This window comes from Martes martes, assembly GCF_963455335.1.
Source record: "Martes martes genome assembly, chromosome: 17".
NCBI lineage: Eukaryota > Metazoa > Chordata > Mammalia > Carnivora > Mustelidae > Martes > Martes martes.
This window is the reverse complement of record NC_137905.1, coordinates 42,147,761-42,164,356: the sequence shown is the minus strand read 5'-3', so window position 1 is coordinate 42,164,356 and position 16,596 is coordinate 42,147,761. Positions and strand designations below refer to the sequence as shown.

Here is a 16,596-nt window from a genome sequence, read left to right as displayed (position 1 = left end):
CAGACAGAACAGGGGAAAAAACCAAGTGCACATTTATTAAGCTCAAGACAGAGACTCCAAGGGTGCAAGGAAACCGATCTCCGGAGGGGAGACAGGGAGGTGCAGGGGAGCAATACGTGGGCATTCTGGGGGGCTGGGGCTGGACTGCCGGACCCCAGGAGCTGGAGGCCTGAGTCCCTGAGTCCGGGATGCAGACGGGCTCTTTGGGGGGTCGTCATTGCCAAGACCTGGGGAGGGGCAGCGGGGTGCAGCCGCACCAGCCTCGAGTGGGTGGGGCGGCTCATTCGGGGGAGCGCTCCCCGGCGCAAGGCTGGGGTCCCCACCGCCTCCACCCGGTCCTCAGGCTTCCGCACTCAGGCAGGGACAGCAGTGGAGGTGCCCAGGGCTGGTTTTACACGCCACCACCTCCAGGGGCTGCGGACCAGGGGGGGTGGGTGGAGACAAAGAGAGAGACAGAGACAGCGTCAGAGAGCTGTTGTCACCCACATGGGACACCTGTGCAAGCAGCCCCCTCCCACAAACCAGTGCCCCCCTCCCCCCATCCTCCCATGGAAGCCAGACCCCCAGGAACTGTCACCCTCCAGCTAACACTGGGAATGTTTTTCCTCCCCACACAATGATCCCTTTAGGGACACCTGTGTGGCTTTTCTCCTGCCCCACAGGACACTGTCATGGAGGGGAGCATACTTGTGATGAGGCTGGAGACCCCTGGTCCATCTTGGGACCTTCTGGGATGTCCCCCCTGCTAGAACGGAATCTCCATGCCCCTCCTGGGTCCCTACCCTCCTCCTACACCCCCATCCCAGACCCACACTCTATTTCCCCAACGTTTGGACACAGTTGGAATTCCGCCGTGTCCCACCCACTTGGGACCATCACTCAGCTGGAGCGGGTCACAGTCCTGGGCATATTCTGAGACCTTGCCCCAGGTACTAGCGCCCGGCACCCTGCTGCCGTCATCCACAAAGAAGCCATCCACAACCCCCCATTAGGGTTTTTTTAAATGTCATGGAAAGAACACAAAACAAAACACATCAAATTCCACACCAAATCCCCCCAAGCACGGAGTACCCCAAGACCCACTTTTTAGTTCTAAGCCTTTCTGTGAGAGGCAGAGAGTTTCCCATTTCTGATTTTTATAAGTCCCTGGAAAGGACGCAGTTGCACTAAAAACAGGTCAGGATATTTTTACATAATTTGAATTAACACCCCCAAGGAGTCCCAATCTCTCATCTACAGCTTATTCCCTCCCACATCCTAATCTCTGTCCACCTTCCTTCACCCCTTCCACCCGCCTGCACCACCTCCTTCCCCACCCCGTCACGCCCCACCCCCTCACACTCCCACTCCCCTCACCCCTTCACACCCCCACACCCTCATACTCCTTACCTCTCCACGCCTCCCCATGGCCCCCACCCCTTTTCCCCACCCTTCACGCCCTCCACACTTTTCACCCCTCCACACCTGCCACCCCCTCCGTGGCCCCCCACCCCCAACTCTTCCATCCCCTTCATCTCCTGTACTCCCCCTCCACTCTCCACCCCCCACATCCACCCCCTCCATCCTTTTCACACTTTAGTCCCTTCCTGTACTTTCCATCTCATACTCCTTCCATCCCCATATTCTCTTTTCCAAAATCACTTTTTAAAATCTGTATTCTATGTGTCTCTCCTTTGGTTATTTTGATACAATTATCCAAAAGCCCTTCCCTCCTTTCCTCCCTCCTCCTTCCCTCTCTCCTCCCTTCCCTCCTTCCTTTCTCTTTCTTTTTCCTTTTTTTAAGTAATCTTTACCCCCAACGTGGGGCTCGAACTCATAACCCTGAGATCAAGAGTCGCAAGCTCCCACCGACGGAGCCAGCCAGGGGCCCATCTCCTTCCTTTTTCTTGATCATTTCATCCTTGGTCTTCCCAGCTGAACAAGAAGGTCTGGAAAATATCCCATCTTCCTGCCTCCTGTAGTGCTCAGCTCCATCCCTAATCCGAATGCTGTGGCCCCGCCTCTCTTCACAGACTTGTGGCTTTCTCCCCTGGAGAATTAGTTCATCCTTGCTTTCCTGGAGCTTGTCTGCTTGTTTCTGGGAAGCTTCAGTGGACTCTAGGACGTTCCCCACACCCCACTGACTCCATGGGTTACCCTCTTCCATCCGCGGGGCCTCAGCTCCCACTGCGGTTGGCCCATTCTTTCATGGGTGGCATCATTCTCGGGGGACACCCAGTGCAGCCCCCCTTCCCCTCCTGCCCCCGTTTCCCCTTCCTCCTCCTCACCTGAGGAGGGCAGCTCCGACTTACAGGATTTGCACGTTGGGCTGCGGAAGCAAAGACCAGAGAGAAAAGCATCAAGAAATCCAATAGCCACAGGCTTTCTGGGAAAGATGGGGGGACCCTGGAGCCCTTCTGTTAGGGAAATACCCCTGCACCCCAGGCTGCCCCCGCCCCTCTCCTCTCTCTCCCCGCTGCTGCCAGACCTCTCAGACCTGGAGTCCGCCTTCCTGCACTTCACCTTCTTGCCTGTGAGGAGACAGATAGACACAACGAGGCAGGACATAAGGGTCTGGACGAAAGCCAGCAGGGAAACTGTAGGTGCCCAGGGACCCCAAGGCAGCCCCCTTGGCGGCACTCTGGAGCCCAGGAAAGGGTCACACTTACTGATAATGATGAGGATGCCCAGCAGGAACAATATGGTGGCCAGAGTCATGCCCACCGTCTGCACAGTGTCATAGTCTGGGGGAGACAATGGGGGACATCAACATGGGGAGCACCTCAGCCCTCCCTGGAGCCTCGACCTGGCTTCAAGGCTGCCTGGACAGGGCCCCAGGGTCCAGGGATGCTGCGGGCTGTGCTGAGGGCTCTCCCAATGGGCTAGTGTGAGGATGGAGAGCAGGAGCTCAGGAGCTCCCTTGACCTCTTTACCCTGACTCTTCCCTAGATGCTTCGTGTGTACCATCCTCTACATCATAGACACGTGTACCTCCCCTCCTTTTACTGCCTCCCACCTGGTCCTGTCCACCATTGTCACCTGTCTGAACTATCTCAGCAAGCAACCTGTTCTGTGGTCTCCCCGCACGCCAGTCACAGGGATCCTGCTAACACCTGAGTCAGATCAGGGTCCCCCAGCTTGGAGTGCCCCACCCCACCCCACCCTGGCTTCCAGTGCATTCTGAGGAAAAACTGCATTTCCTTCTCAGACCTCACCCCACTCCACTTCCTGCTTCAGTCCCCTCCCCCAGGCATCTTGGTCTCTTTGCCATTCCTGGAGCAGATCAGGTATGGTCCTACCTCAGGGCCTTTGAATTTGCTGTGCCCTCTGCCTGAAAGCTCTCTCCCTGCCAATATCCCCACCTTACCAATTTCTGGGCTTTATTCAAATGTCAGCGAAAGCTCCTCTGAAACCTTGTCTATTTGGGATTTCCTATTCTCTCCTTAACACTTTATAATCTCATTCTTTCCTGTATTTTCCTTCCTAAGAAGCATTCTTGCCCAAAATGCCACAGTAAATATGATTGGTCCTTGAACAACATGCAGGTCCCCTTAGATGTGATGTTTTTTCAATAAATATAGTATAGCACTGTATATGTATTTTCTCTTCTTCATGATTTTTTTTTTTTTTTTTGGTAAGCTCTACACTCAACTGGGGGCTCGAACTCATGACCCTGAGACAAGAGTTGCATGCTCTACTGACTGAGCCAGCCAGGCGCCCTTCTTCCTTATGATTTCCTTAACAACATTTTTTCCTCTAGTTTCCTTCATTGCCAGAATGCAGTACATAATATACATAATATACAAAATATGTGTTAATCAACTGTGTATGTCATCGGTAAAGCTTCTAGTCAACAGCAGGCTATTAGTAGTTAAGTTTGGGGGGAGTCAAAAGTTATATGTGGATTTTCAACTATATCGGGGGCTTGGCACTCCTAATACCCACGTTGTTCAGGAGCCAATTGTATTTATTGAAATATGAATTTATAGAGCACCCACTCTGTACCAGCAGTGTCCAAGCCTCTGCCTCAGGGAATTGGCTTTCATATTGTGACAAAGCACGGAACAAGATAAAATGAAACATCTGGGCCATGTGACTATGACTAGATGTGTCTGTGGCTCCTGTTGGCAGAGAGTCAGGAAGGGCCTCTCCCAGCAGAGCAGTCAATATTTGATCTGAGCCCTGAAGAAGGAAAAGGAGCTTAGTCAGCTGTGTGGAGAGCTAGACGAGGAGTATTCCTGGCAGAGGGAACAGCACGTGCAAAGGTCCTGGGGTGGGAAAGAATTTGGCATATTGGAGGAACAGTACAAGTGAGCAAAGGGAGAGGGCAAGGGGTGTTTAGAAAGGGAACTTGGGCCATGTCTGCTCAACTTGGGGGTAACTTCTTTAAGCTTCAGTGTCATGGGGATGATATAATGGCATCACCCAAGTAAAGCTTTCCACAAGCCTCATAGGTAGAAGCTAATACTATCCCTTCTTTGCAGAAGAGCCCAGAGAGGACGAGTTACTTGCTCAAGGCCACACAGCTACTGAGTGGATAAGCTAGGATTCAAATCCAGGCAGCCTGGCCTCAGAGTTGTATGCTTCTCTGGTGACCACAATGTACCAGCCCAGAGACATGATGAAGCCTGGATGAGGTCCAAAGTGGGCACCCCCCCACACATCCCACCAAATCCAATTCTGCCCTCCAAGAGCCCAGCCGATGTAAACTGAAACCACATGGTCACACAGCAAGTGGCCCAGCAGGTATCATGTTGCCAGGGCTGAAGCCACTTCAGCAATAACCTGTGGGGACCAACAACCACCCCTCTTTCCAGCCCCAGGGTACCCTCATCACATCTACCACTCACCATAGTAAAATGGGTCAGGTTCCTGAGGAACTGTGGCAAGGAAGACAGGAAAAGAGAGAGAGGGAAAACACATTTCAACACTGGGTTTCTTAACATTTTTGAGACTCCAGATGGGGCCACTGGCCCAATGCTTTCTGGGTAGAAATCAGATAAAGATGTCCTTTGATCTGAATGATATAGCCTCATGCATGGCTTGAAGCCACAAGGCTTGAAGCGTGGAGCATAGGCTGGATTCCAGTCCCCACTCACACCATTAGTCAGTACCTTCCCTTGTTCAGTGCACAACCCACCAAACTGTACATGGCAGTCCTGGAACTAGCCTCCTGTGGAAATCTGAGGCAAGCTATGGACTCACTTCCTGAAAAACACATACACTTATCATTTGCATAGGATGCTGGAGTTAACAGACTTCAATCCCACTGATAAACTGTTGAGTGTATCAGCTTCCCCTGAATACTCCCTAAAACTTCTCAGTTATTTGACGGCTCCCAAAAAATTAGGCACTGTGGCTACTGTTCTCATCCACTCGCTCCTGCCACTGAATCCAATGCAGAGGAGTTGTCCTATAAAATACCCTATATTATATTACATATAATATACATTTTATGACTTATTTCTAAGACATCAATTTTAAGATTCAAAATTGATTTCATAATAGCTTTCTCAGTGTGTGTGTATATGTGTGAATATGTATGGAACTCTACCATACGAAACATACCCAACCATTAGAAGACTCATCCCAATTTCAGGAATGTTAATGTGTGAATAAAATGTGTGTGTGTGTGTGTGTGTGTGTGTGTGTGTGTGTGTGTGTATTTACTTTTCCCCATCCCCCACCTCCCTGTCCCAAACCGTATTCCCCCTCAGGAGAGCTCAGACCACACTTCCCATTCAAAAAGCCCATCTTGATGGCTCCCTCATTCCTGACAGCTCTCAGGACATTCTGTCTTGTCTAGAGCTGAATTCTCCAGAGCATGCATCACTAGCCGAGGAGAACCAGGAATGTGAGGCCAATGCTAGGTACAGTCATCAGTGTTCTCTTCCAGGCTTGGGGAAGGATGGCAGCTGCCTTGAGGCTGGGGGGTTGGGGTGGGGAGACTATGTGACTAATTCTGGCCAATGAACTGTGAGTGGAAGCATCATGTGACTTCCAGGCTGGAGCATTTAAATGTTCTTACAAGAGCTCCCTTTTGCCTGTTGGCCCCGTGTTGTGAAGTTTTCTCTGGTGAGCAGAGACACCCCCAGGGTCGACCTGCAATGGACGTATAGTGTGAGTGAGACTTCAACCTTGATTGTCAGAAGCCCCTGGGATTTTTGATACAATCTTTACTACAGCACACTCTAGCCTAAACTGACGCATACAGATGGCACCCAGGCAAGACTCGGAATAGCACCATTTCTCATTAATGTGTCAGTTTCTCCTTCTTAGTGCCCTGTCTGGTCTTCAAGGAGGAAGTCTTGGGTAGGTGTGGAGGTGTCTTTAACACCTTCCACCTTGCTAAGCTCCCTCTTTTCCCATGAGGACACCGTCCTTGGGCTCCCAGCCTTCAGCAGGCAGTGATAACTCTGTAGAATTTTGTGACATTAGCTGGTTTTCTCCTTTATTTACCTATCTAACCAGCATTTGATAGCACTGACTGCATGCCGGGTTCTGTTCTAAGCACTTCACAGGTGTTAACACACTTCCATCTACACAGCTGCTCCTGATACGGGTGCTGTCTTCACCCTTATTCCACACAGAAGGACACTGAGGCCCAGAAACATGGAGTCACTTGTTAAAAATCGTGTTTATACTTGCCTTTAAGGCAAAAAAAAAAAAAAAAAAAGGAAAAAGTGAAGTCCTGATTTTCCATTCGTGATGGTGATATAAAATGAAGCTAATTAATTAAGTTTTGTCAAAAACGAATCCTTTAGAGGAAAAATAGTAAATGTGAGTGTGGAGAACATCTGGATAGGGCAAAAATCGTCCTCAAAGCGTCAAGATGGGGAAACATTATTTTAGAGTCGCATGTGAGGTCTTCGATCCCCCACCAGATAGGGAGGAAGTTTGCTTGACTCCTCTGCCATTAATCCTGACATTTATAAAAGTCTTTCTAAGAACTTTTCTGGAATGAATGAAAGAAACAATGAACACATGAGTGGGTGAGTGGGTGAATGAATGAATGAGAGCCCCCGCTAGGCTGCAGGAAGCCCCATCAGAGGCAGAGCAGTTGGATTAGACTACTTTGTCTCCTGGGTTGCCAAATAGCCGCCTTCCCAAACCATCAGGAGCCCACAGGGGGAGCACCTGGTCCAGAATCCTCTTTAGTTCACCCTGGGTGCCCCGGGCTCTATGCAGAAGTCCCTCTTCTGGTCCCTGCCGCCCCAGGAATCTGGTTCCTCAGGGGGAGACTGGGCTAAGGGTGGAGCCAGGAGGCAAGAGAAGAAATGTGCACCACTCCTGGCCAGTTGCCAGGGAGACATCAGGAAGGAGGTGGTTGCTATGGCAACTGGGGCATCTTCAGAGGTGAAGAGAGGTAATGGGTCCCGGCACCCTAGGCTGGGTGGGGTCCTGGAGGTTAGGTGTCTAATTCTGGGGCCAATCTTGGCTCTGTCTACTCCCTTTGTATCTCTCAGTGCTGCCCTGCAGGGCTGGCTTCTGGCCAAGCCGAGGGTCCTCCTCAAGGATCGGGACCCAGGCCCGCAGGTTGTGCTCCTGCATCCCCTTTCTGTTTGCCCCTATCTCTCCCTCTTGCTTTCTGACAGAGTGGGAGAGGCCTCATTTGCCTCCCCCGTATTCCCCCCCACAACTGATCCATTAATCAGTTTAAGTGGTGCAACACACAACATGCTCTTCTTCCCCCCTCCCCCGGGGTTTCCCAAGACCTGCGGTCCCCTCTTCTGCTGTGACTGGGGAAAAGGAGGGGGTGGGGCTGAGGCGTCTGTCCTCCCACCTCGGCCCGTCTGCTGCCATCGATCCTGTTAACCACCATCTCTGCGAAAAGAAGCCCTGGGCTCCCGCCAGGCCCGCTGGCTCAGCCCTGCCCCCTCTCCCTAGGGTGGCTTCCAGCCTCTGCAGCCCCCCCCCCCCGCCCTGCTTCAAATTCTGCAGATATGGCTCGGTGCAGCAGCCCCTGCCTGCCGGGAAAGGGGGCAGGGAAGGCAAGATCAGAGTGGAACTGGGGTTCCCTTCACCACCAGGGGCTCCTCAGCACCACTGGCCTATCCCCTCTGGCCCTGCTCTCAGTGCTGGAAACCCCACCCCCACCCCCATTAGAGCATTCTTCCCCTGGTTCCTCTGCAGAGACAACCTCAAGAAAGGGGGCTGTTAGGGGGCAGTGAGTGTTTAAGTGGGCGCATAACTGGGTTAAGGGGCGTGAGATGTAAATCGCGCCGCGGCTGCATGGGGGTAAAGAAGGGAAATCTGTGTGCACACCTGAGTGCACCTCCCGGACCAGACAACACCCCTGCATGCTGGCTGGAAAGGAGGGTCCCACCATCCATTCCTGCCCAAGGGGGGGCTCACCGCAGTGGCTCGGCCCCACCCCACGCTGCTCCTCCTGCTCTCTCTCTCCGGAGCTGTGGGTCCATCTCTCCTCCTCCTCTGTGTCTTTCTCTATGCCTCTCTTTTTGTCTCTGATTTCCTCTCTCTCTGCATCCTTTTCTGTTGCTCTCCGCCTTCCCCTTCACTCTCAATCTCTTTCGGCATCTTATCTGTCTTCCCCCAGGTCTCCCTCTGTGTCTCTGACTTTGGGTCCCCTGTCTCGCTCTCTCTCTCTTTCAGGTTTTCAATTTTTCACATTCCTTTCCATCTCCCTCTCTCTTCTGTCTCTTTCCATCTCTCTCTCACTTCCTCCAGCTCTCTACCCCCTGTCTTTCCGTCCTTCTCCCTCCTTCCCGCAGAATCTGCCTGTCAGGGATTTCTGGAAACACCCACCATAAAAGCCCGCGCTGGAAAAGAGAGGCATATGCCTCCCCCCCCCCTTGCCCATCTTGGAGACCCTGAAATTTGCGAGAGCCCCTGTGGTCGCAGACCCATCCGTTCCCACCCTCGAAGCCCGTCTCTTCGCGTCCACTACCGCCGCTGTGCAGGACCGGCCGCCCGGTTGCCATAGCTACCGGTCCGCGCATCCCTTCTCCCGGGACTGCCGCTCTCCAACCGCGGGTCCCGCACAGGAACGACACCACCGGGAGGGGGTGTCCACGAGGCCTGGAGGGGCGCCAAGGGGTGCACTGCAGGGGCCTCCGCCCATGGAAGGAACAGACATCCCCTTCCCCATTCCCTTCCCTTTTCAGTACTGGAATCTCCCTAGATCCTCTCCCCTAAGCTTTAAGATCCAGGAACCCCCCCCCCCGCAACCCGCTCGCCCTCTCCCCAGGCGGCGCTCACCCTTTGTGGGGGCCTGGGTCGGGGTCGCCATGCCGGGCCGGAGCAGGGGGCGGCTGGATGCCGAGACGGTGAAGGCGCGGCTGCAGCAGCTGGAACTGGACGGACTGATGTCGGGGGGAGATGGGGGGAGCCCTCGTGTGGGGGGGGCCGTAGCCAATGGGGGCCCGGAGAGCCCGCCCCCGTCCCGGCCACCCCCGCCCCCGCCCCCGCCCACTCCCGACGTCCCCGCCCCTTCCCCAAGGGTGGGGGCGCCCCCTGCCGGGGCCAAGGGGGCGCCCGAGCTTCCGCGCAGAGGGACTGACAGATCCACCAAACGCTGTCAAGAGAGAAAAGCGTGTTTTATTGAAGTCTGGGCGGCAGAGAGGAGTCTGTGGGAGCAGGGCTGGGGAAGAGGGCAGTCCAGGGGGCGGTGGGCGCACAGGTGGTGGGTGGGAGGCATCAGGAGCCAGGGGAATCCTGTGGGGGTGAAAAACGTGAGAGGCAAGAGAGCCCCCCAGCCACCCCATCCCACCCTTCGCCCCCTTCTCCTCCCCCACCGCCCAGCCCAGCCCGAGCTGCAGGACCTGGCTGGGTTCCATCGCGCCAGGTGTCTCTACCGCCTGCGTGTGGACAGACCTGAGGGGGAACACGGAGAGTTCGGGTGTCAGGAGGGGCACCCCAGCTCCTGCAGAGCGGGGAGCAGCAGGGCAACTCCCGGACCTCTGGTTTCAGATCAAGCCCCTCCCTCCACGTGCCTGTCCCGGCCAGGAAAGGGGTTCTTGGAACCCGCCCTCACCCCCAGACACCCGAAGTCTCCCCAGACTCACGGCGGATGGAGCTGCGGAAAGTTCCCTCCTCTTCATCAGGTTCCCCAGTTCTGGCAGAAGGAATTGGGGATGAAAAATGAGAGAGGCAGCCACCCCCATGAACCCCCCAGTGCAGCCCTCATTTCACAGACCCCCGTACTGAGGGCCAGAGATGGGCAAGGAGGAGGCTCGGGGTCCGCCAGAAAACCGGGCGCACCCAGTTGCGGTTTAAGCGGGTGGCAGGGGTTGAGACAAGTGCCTCCCCGAGTGCTGGGGAAGAGCCTGGAAGCTGGTGGAGGATGGGGTGGCGGAAGGACTGGAGGGCAGACAGCCTAGAGACAGCCTAGACTAGAAACCCAGAACCCTCATCTCTTAGTGGAGTGATCTCGGGCAAGTGACTTCACCTCCATGTGCCTCTGTTTCCTCATCAGTAAAATGAGGTTAATAACAGCACCTACCACACATACAAGGGGTGTGAGGAGTAAATAAGATAATTCATAATAAAACAGTATCTGGCACTTGGGACTAAATATTAGCTATTATTTAAAATCGCATTTATAATTGTTTTAACATGGAGAAGGTATTCATACATTGCTTTAAATTTTTATTTAAAGATGAATCAAAGGGCTAGGAACAGGACGCTGAGCTAAACTGGGCCGCCAAGTGCGGTGATCTCATTTCGCCGTGGCTCTTTCTCTCGCCGCTTACCACGCTTTGTGATTTTATATTTGTGGGGCTGCTGGAACCCACGGCCGCCGCCCCCACTGGGCTGGGAGCTCAGCCAGGCAGGGAGGGCAGTTTAGTTATTCACCATTTGGTCCCTGGCGCCTGGCTTGAGGCTCGGCACGTAGTAGGTGCTTAATACATAATTGCTGAAGCGTCTCTGGCTGCGGGTCCGATGGACTCCCCGCCTCACCCCCAGCGCCCCTCTAGAGCGAAAGGAGGAGAGTGAGAGCCTGGAGGGGCCTCTTACCTCTGCTGCTGGTTGAATTTGCACCGGCACCTTCTGCCTGTGGGTGTGGGTAGGAGGAGGACGAGGCTGAGATTCGGCTCCAGGCGGGCACCGAGCGGCGCTCTTGCGCCGGCTCAGGCTCGCGAGGGGCGGGGCCGTGGGGATGGGGGCGGGGCGGGGGCGGGGTAGGGTAGGGGCATCAGCAGGGAGGTCTGGAGCAGATGGGGCGGGATAGGGGCGGAGATGGGGCGGGTCTAGGGGCGGGGCTGAGGGCGGGGACTGGGGCGGGGCGGGGACGAAAACTCGCTCTTGCTGGGGGCTGGAGGTAGCGGGGTGTGGGTACTCACTCAGGACGATGAGGATACCCAGGATGAAGAGGATCCCGGCGATGATGAGGCCTCCGATCCGCAGGGTTTGGTAGTCTGTGGGCGGCAGGGAGGAGAGTGAGGGCAGGGAGGGGAGGAGGAAGGATAGGAGAGGGGCAGAATGGGGAGGAGGGGGCAAGAAGGATGGGGAGAGGAGAGGAGAGAGAAGGAAGAAGATAAGGGAGGAAGGAAGAAAGGGATCAGGGAGAGGAGAGGGTGGGAAGGAAAGGGAGGAGGTAGGCAGGGCACGGAGGAGGAAGGAAACAAGGAAGTAGGGGAGGTTGGTGGAGAGGATGAGGGGAACAGAGAGGGGAGAAAGGGAGGCGCAGCAGAGGATGGAGAAAGAGACTCAGAGAGACAGAGAGGGATCAAACAGACGGACACACAGAAACAGAGACAGAGAAGGGGAGATCAAAACAAGGAGTCAGAGATCTGAGAGACAAGAGAGAGAGAAGGAGAGTGACAGATACAAACACTGAGTCAGAGAGACAGAGATGGAGAAAGAGAAGAGGAGTAACTAGGACGGGGCGGACAAACCCAGGCCATACGCCCTCCCAACTCCCACGGATAGACACCCCTCCCTCCCTTACCATAGGTGAATGGGTCGTGTTCCTGTGGAGCTTCTGGAAAGAGAAAGAAGTCAGGGGTTGGATGCTTCCTGGGACTCTGGACAGGAACGGGCGTAAAGGGACCTTGTGGGGGCTTTACTCACCTGGGCTGAGAGTCTGGGGACCGTTGGACCCTGAGCAGACTCCCCAACCTCTCTAGGTCTTAGCTGCCTCATCTGCACTGTCCTGGTGGGGCAGGGGGCACCTAACTGCCCCCAAATCTTGTCTTAACCCTTATTGTCAATGATTCTGTCATCTGAGGGAAGTGGGCCTCCATCCCACGGTCCACCTTTGCCTGACCTAGCATCAGCCCCCACCCCAAATACTAGCTTCTGACTGGACCCATGTGAAACCCCCAATTTCCTGGTACCCCACTGACTCATTTAGCTTGGAGTCTCCAACTTGGTTCTCTTGAAGGGCTTTCCATCACCCCACCCCCGCCTCCCTTGGGGCCGAGGTGGGTGGTGGGCTACATACCCCAGACTCACCTGCACTGGCCGTGGTGAGAAAACCCACACAGAGAACCAAGATGTGGTAGAGAGGCGCCATTGTCCTGGGGGACACCAAGGGTCAAGAAATGTGTTCCCTCGTTCCCCCCACCATTGGGGCTTGAACCCAAGGGGTTAAATCAGGGTCCGGGGGTTTGGTTCCAAAAGTGTCTATCATCCAGCTTGGCCACTGGGAGAAGCAGGGGCACCCCCTGCCTCATCGGACACAGTGTCACCAAAACAAGTCACTGTGGAGGTCGTACGACACACGGCAAGGGCAAGGGGTAATATACACACAGTCTACAGGGGCCTCCACAGGCCTGGGCCTCCCCACAGCAGGCCCCAGATGCCCCCCACCTACCCTAGGGGAAGAGCAGAATGGCTTGCCCCAGGCAGCTAGAGAGACAGACACACAGACACACACGGTAAGGGGTGAAGGATGAGGGATGATCCAGCCAGGACCTGAGGGCCCACCTGCCCGCACACCACGGCCTCACTGTGTCTGTGTAATATCCCAGCTCTCCTGCCCTCAGCCGCTGGCCAGCTCTCAGCCTGACCCTGGGTATAAATATCTCCCACTTCACCCTGGAGGAATTTGCCTCACACAGGCCACCATGGCAACAGCCTTCCTTCCCCCACTCGGGGGTCACGCACAACCCCGCCGGGGTGAGGCCCGGCTGCCACATCGCTCCAGGCTGCCCCTGTGGGAAAGGCCACCCCTTCTCGTCTTCTGGAAATGATCAGAATGGGGGGAAAAACATCCCTTCCGCCTGCCTCTGGGTGACATCTTCCACAGGCAGACGCCACCAGGCCTGTGGCATGAGGCCCAGAGCAGTGGGGCTGAGAGACAGAAGACAGATGCCAGGGGCAGGGACACAAACACACACACACACACACACACACGCACGCACGCACGCGCGCGCGCGCTCTCAAGTACAGGCAATGGGGCTGGAGTGGAGACAACGCCCATTCCCCAAACTCCTGGTTGGAGCAAGACATGGGGTGGAGACTGTTACTAAAAAGATTCTCTTCATCTGAGCCTCCAGTGCCCCCAAACCGTGACGCAGTCCGACCTACACACAGGAGTGTCCGAAAGCCACCCCAGCCGGGGGCACACGCAGCAGCAGGGGAGCGAGGCGTTGGACCCCCACGCCTACTCCTGGGGAACCCCACCGTCCCAACCACACTCCCTCCCTCTCCGGTTTGGCCCGCCTGGGAAGCCACGGGCTGGCCACTCCTGCTCCCAAAATAGGTGGCCCAGCCAGGCGAAGGGGTGAGGCCTGGAGGGGAGGGCAGGGGACGCTCACCCCAATCAGGCTGTCCCCTGCTGAAAGAAGGCCCCCAAAGGTCCGGCTCTGCCGGGGGTGAGCACTTTGGACCCCCTGGCCCAGAGCTGGACTGCGGCCGCCCTCAGCGGTCTCCCCTCCCAGCCCCACCCCAGCCTTCCCCTCCCCAACCAGCAGCTGTAACTGGAGCCGGGGCTGGAGGGGGGCCAGGGGGCGGCCCCCAGCCCAGACCGCCCTGGCCCGCTAGGTTAACTCTCTCAGCTCAGATGGAGGAGCAGCAGGCGGCCGGCGTCTCCGGAGAAGGGACGAGTCGGGAGGGAGGACAGGACCACGGACCCACGCACGTGCCCGCACACACGTACCCGCACGGGCATGCACCCACGCTTGTGCCCTGCGGTGCGAGGGTGGGGGTCAGGGGTTTTCTGTGAGGCTCCCTGGGGATTGGGCCCATTCAGCTCCTAAGGTCACCCCTGTCTGAGTGCTCAGGAGCCCACTGACCCCTAACCCCAGTGTTCTGCGGGGACCTGGGCTGCCCCACAGGGCTCTTGGGACATTTCCGTGTGTGTATGTTGTCTGCTGCTGACTGTGAGGTCCCCCATGAGCACACCACACACACACACAAACACACACACACACACACACATTCAGATAGATGCCATAGACAGACACAATGACCTAGCCACACACGTGTCCACCCTTACAAACGGTCACATGAAGACATACAAACGGGGGGACAGAAACACACTGATACACACAGCACACGTAAATGGACTCAGAGCCCAGACGCACAGCCGGCGCTCCTCCTCGGTTTCAGGGACGGGAAGCCCCATACGCCATGTACATATGGACACAGGGGCCGGCACACAGTGCCGTGGGCACAAAGAGAAGCAGAAATTCTGTCCAGGACACCGCCCTGCGACCCGCCACTCTTACACACAACCACGAAAACCGACACACACAAACTGTGCTCGTACCCTCACATGTGGGCCACCAGGGCATAGCGGGCCACTCGGTCACAGGGAGACAGGCCTACACATGTGTGAGGCACCTCCAAACGTGTGTCGATGTGTTTAATCCCAAACCTCCCCTTTCCCGATCTCACATGGCCTGTGGGACTCTGTGGAGGACGACACACACAGTGTCCTCACCCGCGGGCCGGGCTCACAGACTCTGGTGACAGAGAAACCTGGCTTCCAGTGGGAGCTCTGCCATCCTGGTTGTGCGACCTTCAGCAGCCCATGTAACCTCTCCAACATGCCTCAGTTTTCTGTCCCATAAAATGGAGAAATCACTGAGATCATACGTATCGCACTGGGCCGGGCTTAGAGGTCTCTGAACCCCATACAACCTTATTATTAATTCCATTTTGGGGATGAGCAAACCGAGGTGCTAATTCTCCTGAGGAGAGCCTGAGGACAGAAACCGGCCCCACCCTGAAAGGGTCAGATCATGGGCTCAGACTGTGGAGGACACAGTCGGGAGCAGGTGGACGTGTTCGGACAAAAGCACAAGGGTAGAGAGCCCTGACACACACACACACACACACACACACACACACACACACACACACAGGACCCACCTCAGAGAACCCACGGGGCTTTGAAATGCCCTCTCATCTCTGTGCATCCGATCCCAGGCCCCGCATGGCCCTGCACCCCAGGGCCACCGGCGCTGGTCTCTGGTTAATGATAACCCTGATGTTTATGCAGCCCTGGGGAGGGCTGACAGAGCGGCAGGGAAGGCAAGCAGGGCTGGGGGCACCTGGCCAGCTCCAGCCCGTCCTTGGCTTCTCCCCCTCCCAAGGCCCACAGCACCAGGGTAGAGCAGCTCTGCCACTTTCTAACTGTGTGATGTCCGGCACCTGACATAACCACTCTGAGGCTCAGTTTCTCCTTCTATAAAATGGGGATAAACTCATAGTCCCCTCAGAGGTGATTATGTGAAACAGCTAGGGCTGTTAAGTCTTCTGAGGGTGCAGCCCTGGCCAGAGAGGCTGGGGGTGTTCCTCAGGGGTGGGAGGAGAAGGGTTCGATTTAGATCTGTCCAGGGCCATGAAGGGAATCATTTAACCTCCTCCGGCCTCAGTTTTCCCATCCACAAGGGGCACATCAGTAGTATGACCCAGCTCATGGGGCTGCTTGAGAACTGACTAAATTCATGCAAAGTCAGGCATGCAGGAAGTGCTCAATGATTATTATTACTGCTATTTCAGGTTGGGTAACAAGTGTCATTTCTTTATTCTTTCTTATTTAATGAATCTATCCAAATTGCTAAAAGCTTAGTCCGAATGAAAATGACCAATATCCATGAGTTCGGATCTCCCAAGAAATCAGACAAAATCACGCAGAGAGGCCCTGGAGCCAGGTGCCTGGGCTTAAGCCTTGGCTCTGCCCCAGCTGGTAACCCAAATCTCAAATTGACTTGACCTCTCTCCTCAGTGTTTCCATCTGTAAAATAGCCATATGATAGGATCAATGTCAGAGGGTTGTGATGAGGTCGGCATGAGCTGACAGACAAAGTTTTAGGACAGGGCCTAGTGCAGAGCCAATGCTGAGGAAGGGGGTGGCATCCTCACTTTCATTTTTCCCAGGAGTTGGCTCCTTATCCCAGTAGCTGGTGGGCACACAAGGGGTTAATTTCAGGCCTGGGAGGGAGGCTGTGAGTTTGAGGTCTGACAGCTGCCCTTCCGAGTGTGGCCACCAGAGGGAGCAGCTGGACCCCCCCTCTGAGCCTTGGTGATGGGGCACATTACACCCTCCTGGGATCCAGGGGAGGCGGCTGGCTGGGAGTGGCTAGGATGTCTCCAGCCCCCCAGGGGTCTCTCTTCCCACCCCCTCCGCCTGCCAGCCATCCGGTCCCCACCCTGGTGACATCCTCCTCACACTCTGAGTGGGGTGGAGTGGGGAATCTGGGG

General features: G+C 55.7%; 2 protein-coding genes across 5 annotated transcripts; both read right to left on the bottom strand.

Moving 5' to 3' along the window:
- Positions 1-391: 391 nt before the first annotated feature.
- FXYD7 (FXYD domain containing ion transport regulator 7) lies at positions 392-9,229 on the bottom strand (the record flags this gene model as incomplete). Its single annotated transcript, XM_080829082.1, has 6 exons — positions 392-414; positions 2,268-2,308; positions 2,468-2,510; positions 2,649-2,723; positions 4,830-4,859; positions 9,199-9,229. The coding sequence occupies 6 exons, from the start codon at positions 9,227-9,229 to the stop codon at positions 392-394; spliced, it is 243 nt and encodes an 80-aa protein (XP_080685208.1).
- A 288-nt stretch (positions 9,230-9,517) lies between these two features.
- Positions 9,518-15,383, bottom strand: FXYD1 (FXYD domain containing ion transport regulator 1). 4 transcript variants are annotated; one of them, XM_080827611.1, is made up of 8 exons: positions 15,262-15,383; positions 12,397-12,461; positions 11,891-11,923; positions 11,283-11,357; positions 10,957-10,993; positions 10,005-10,054; positions 9,762-9,813; positions 9,518-9,654 (listed from the first exon to the last, which is right to left on the bottom strand). In XM_080827611.1, exons 1-7 carry the CDS (start codon positions 15,306-15,308, stop codon positions 9,791-9,793), a joined length of 330 nt encoding a protein of 109 aa, XP_080683737.1. In that variant the 5' UTR covers positions 15,309-15,383; the 3' UTR covers positions 9,518-9,654; positions 9,762-9,790. The 4 variants fall into 4 exon arrangements, with proteins under 4 accessions (XP_080683737.1, XP_080683739.1, XP_080683738.1 ...); XM_080827613.1 differs by having other exon boundaries at positions 14,831-15,262; XM_080827612.1 differs by lacking the exon at positions 15,262-15,383 and adding an exon at positions 13,704-13,850.
- Between the last annotated feature and the right edge of the window lie 1,213 nt (positions 15,384-16,596).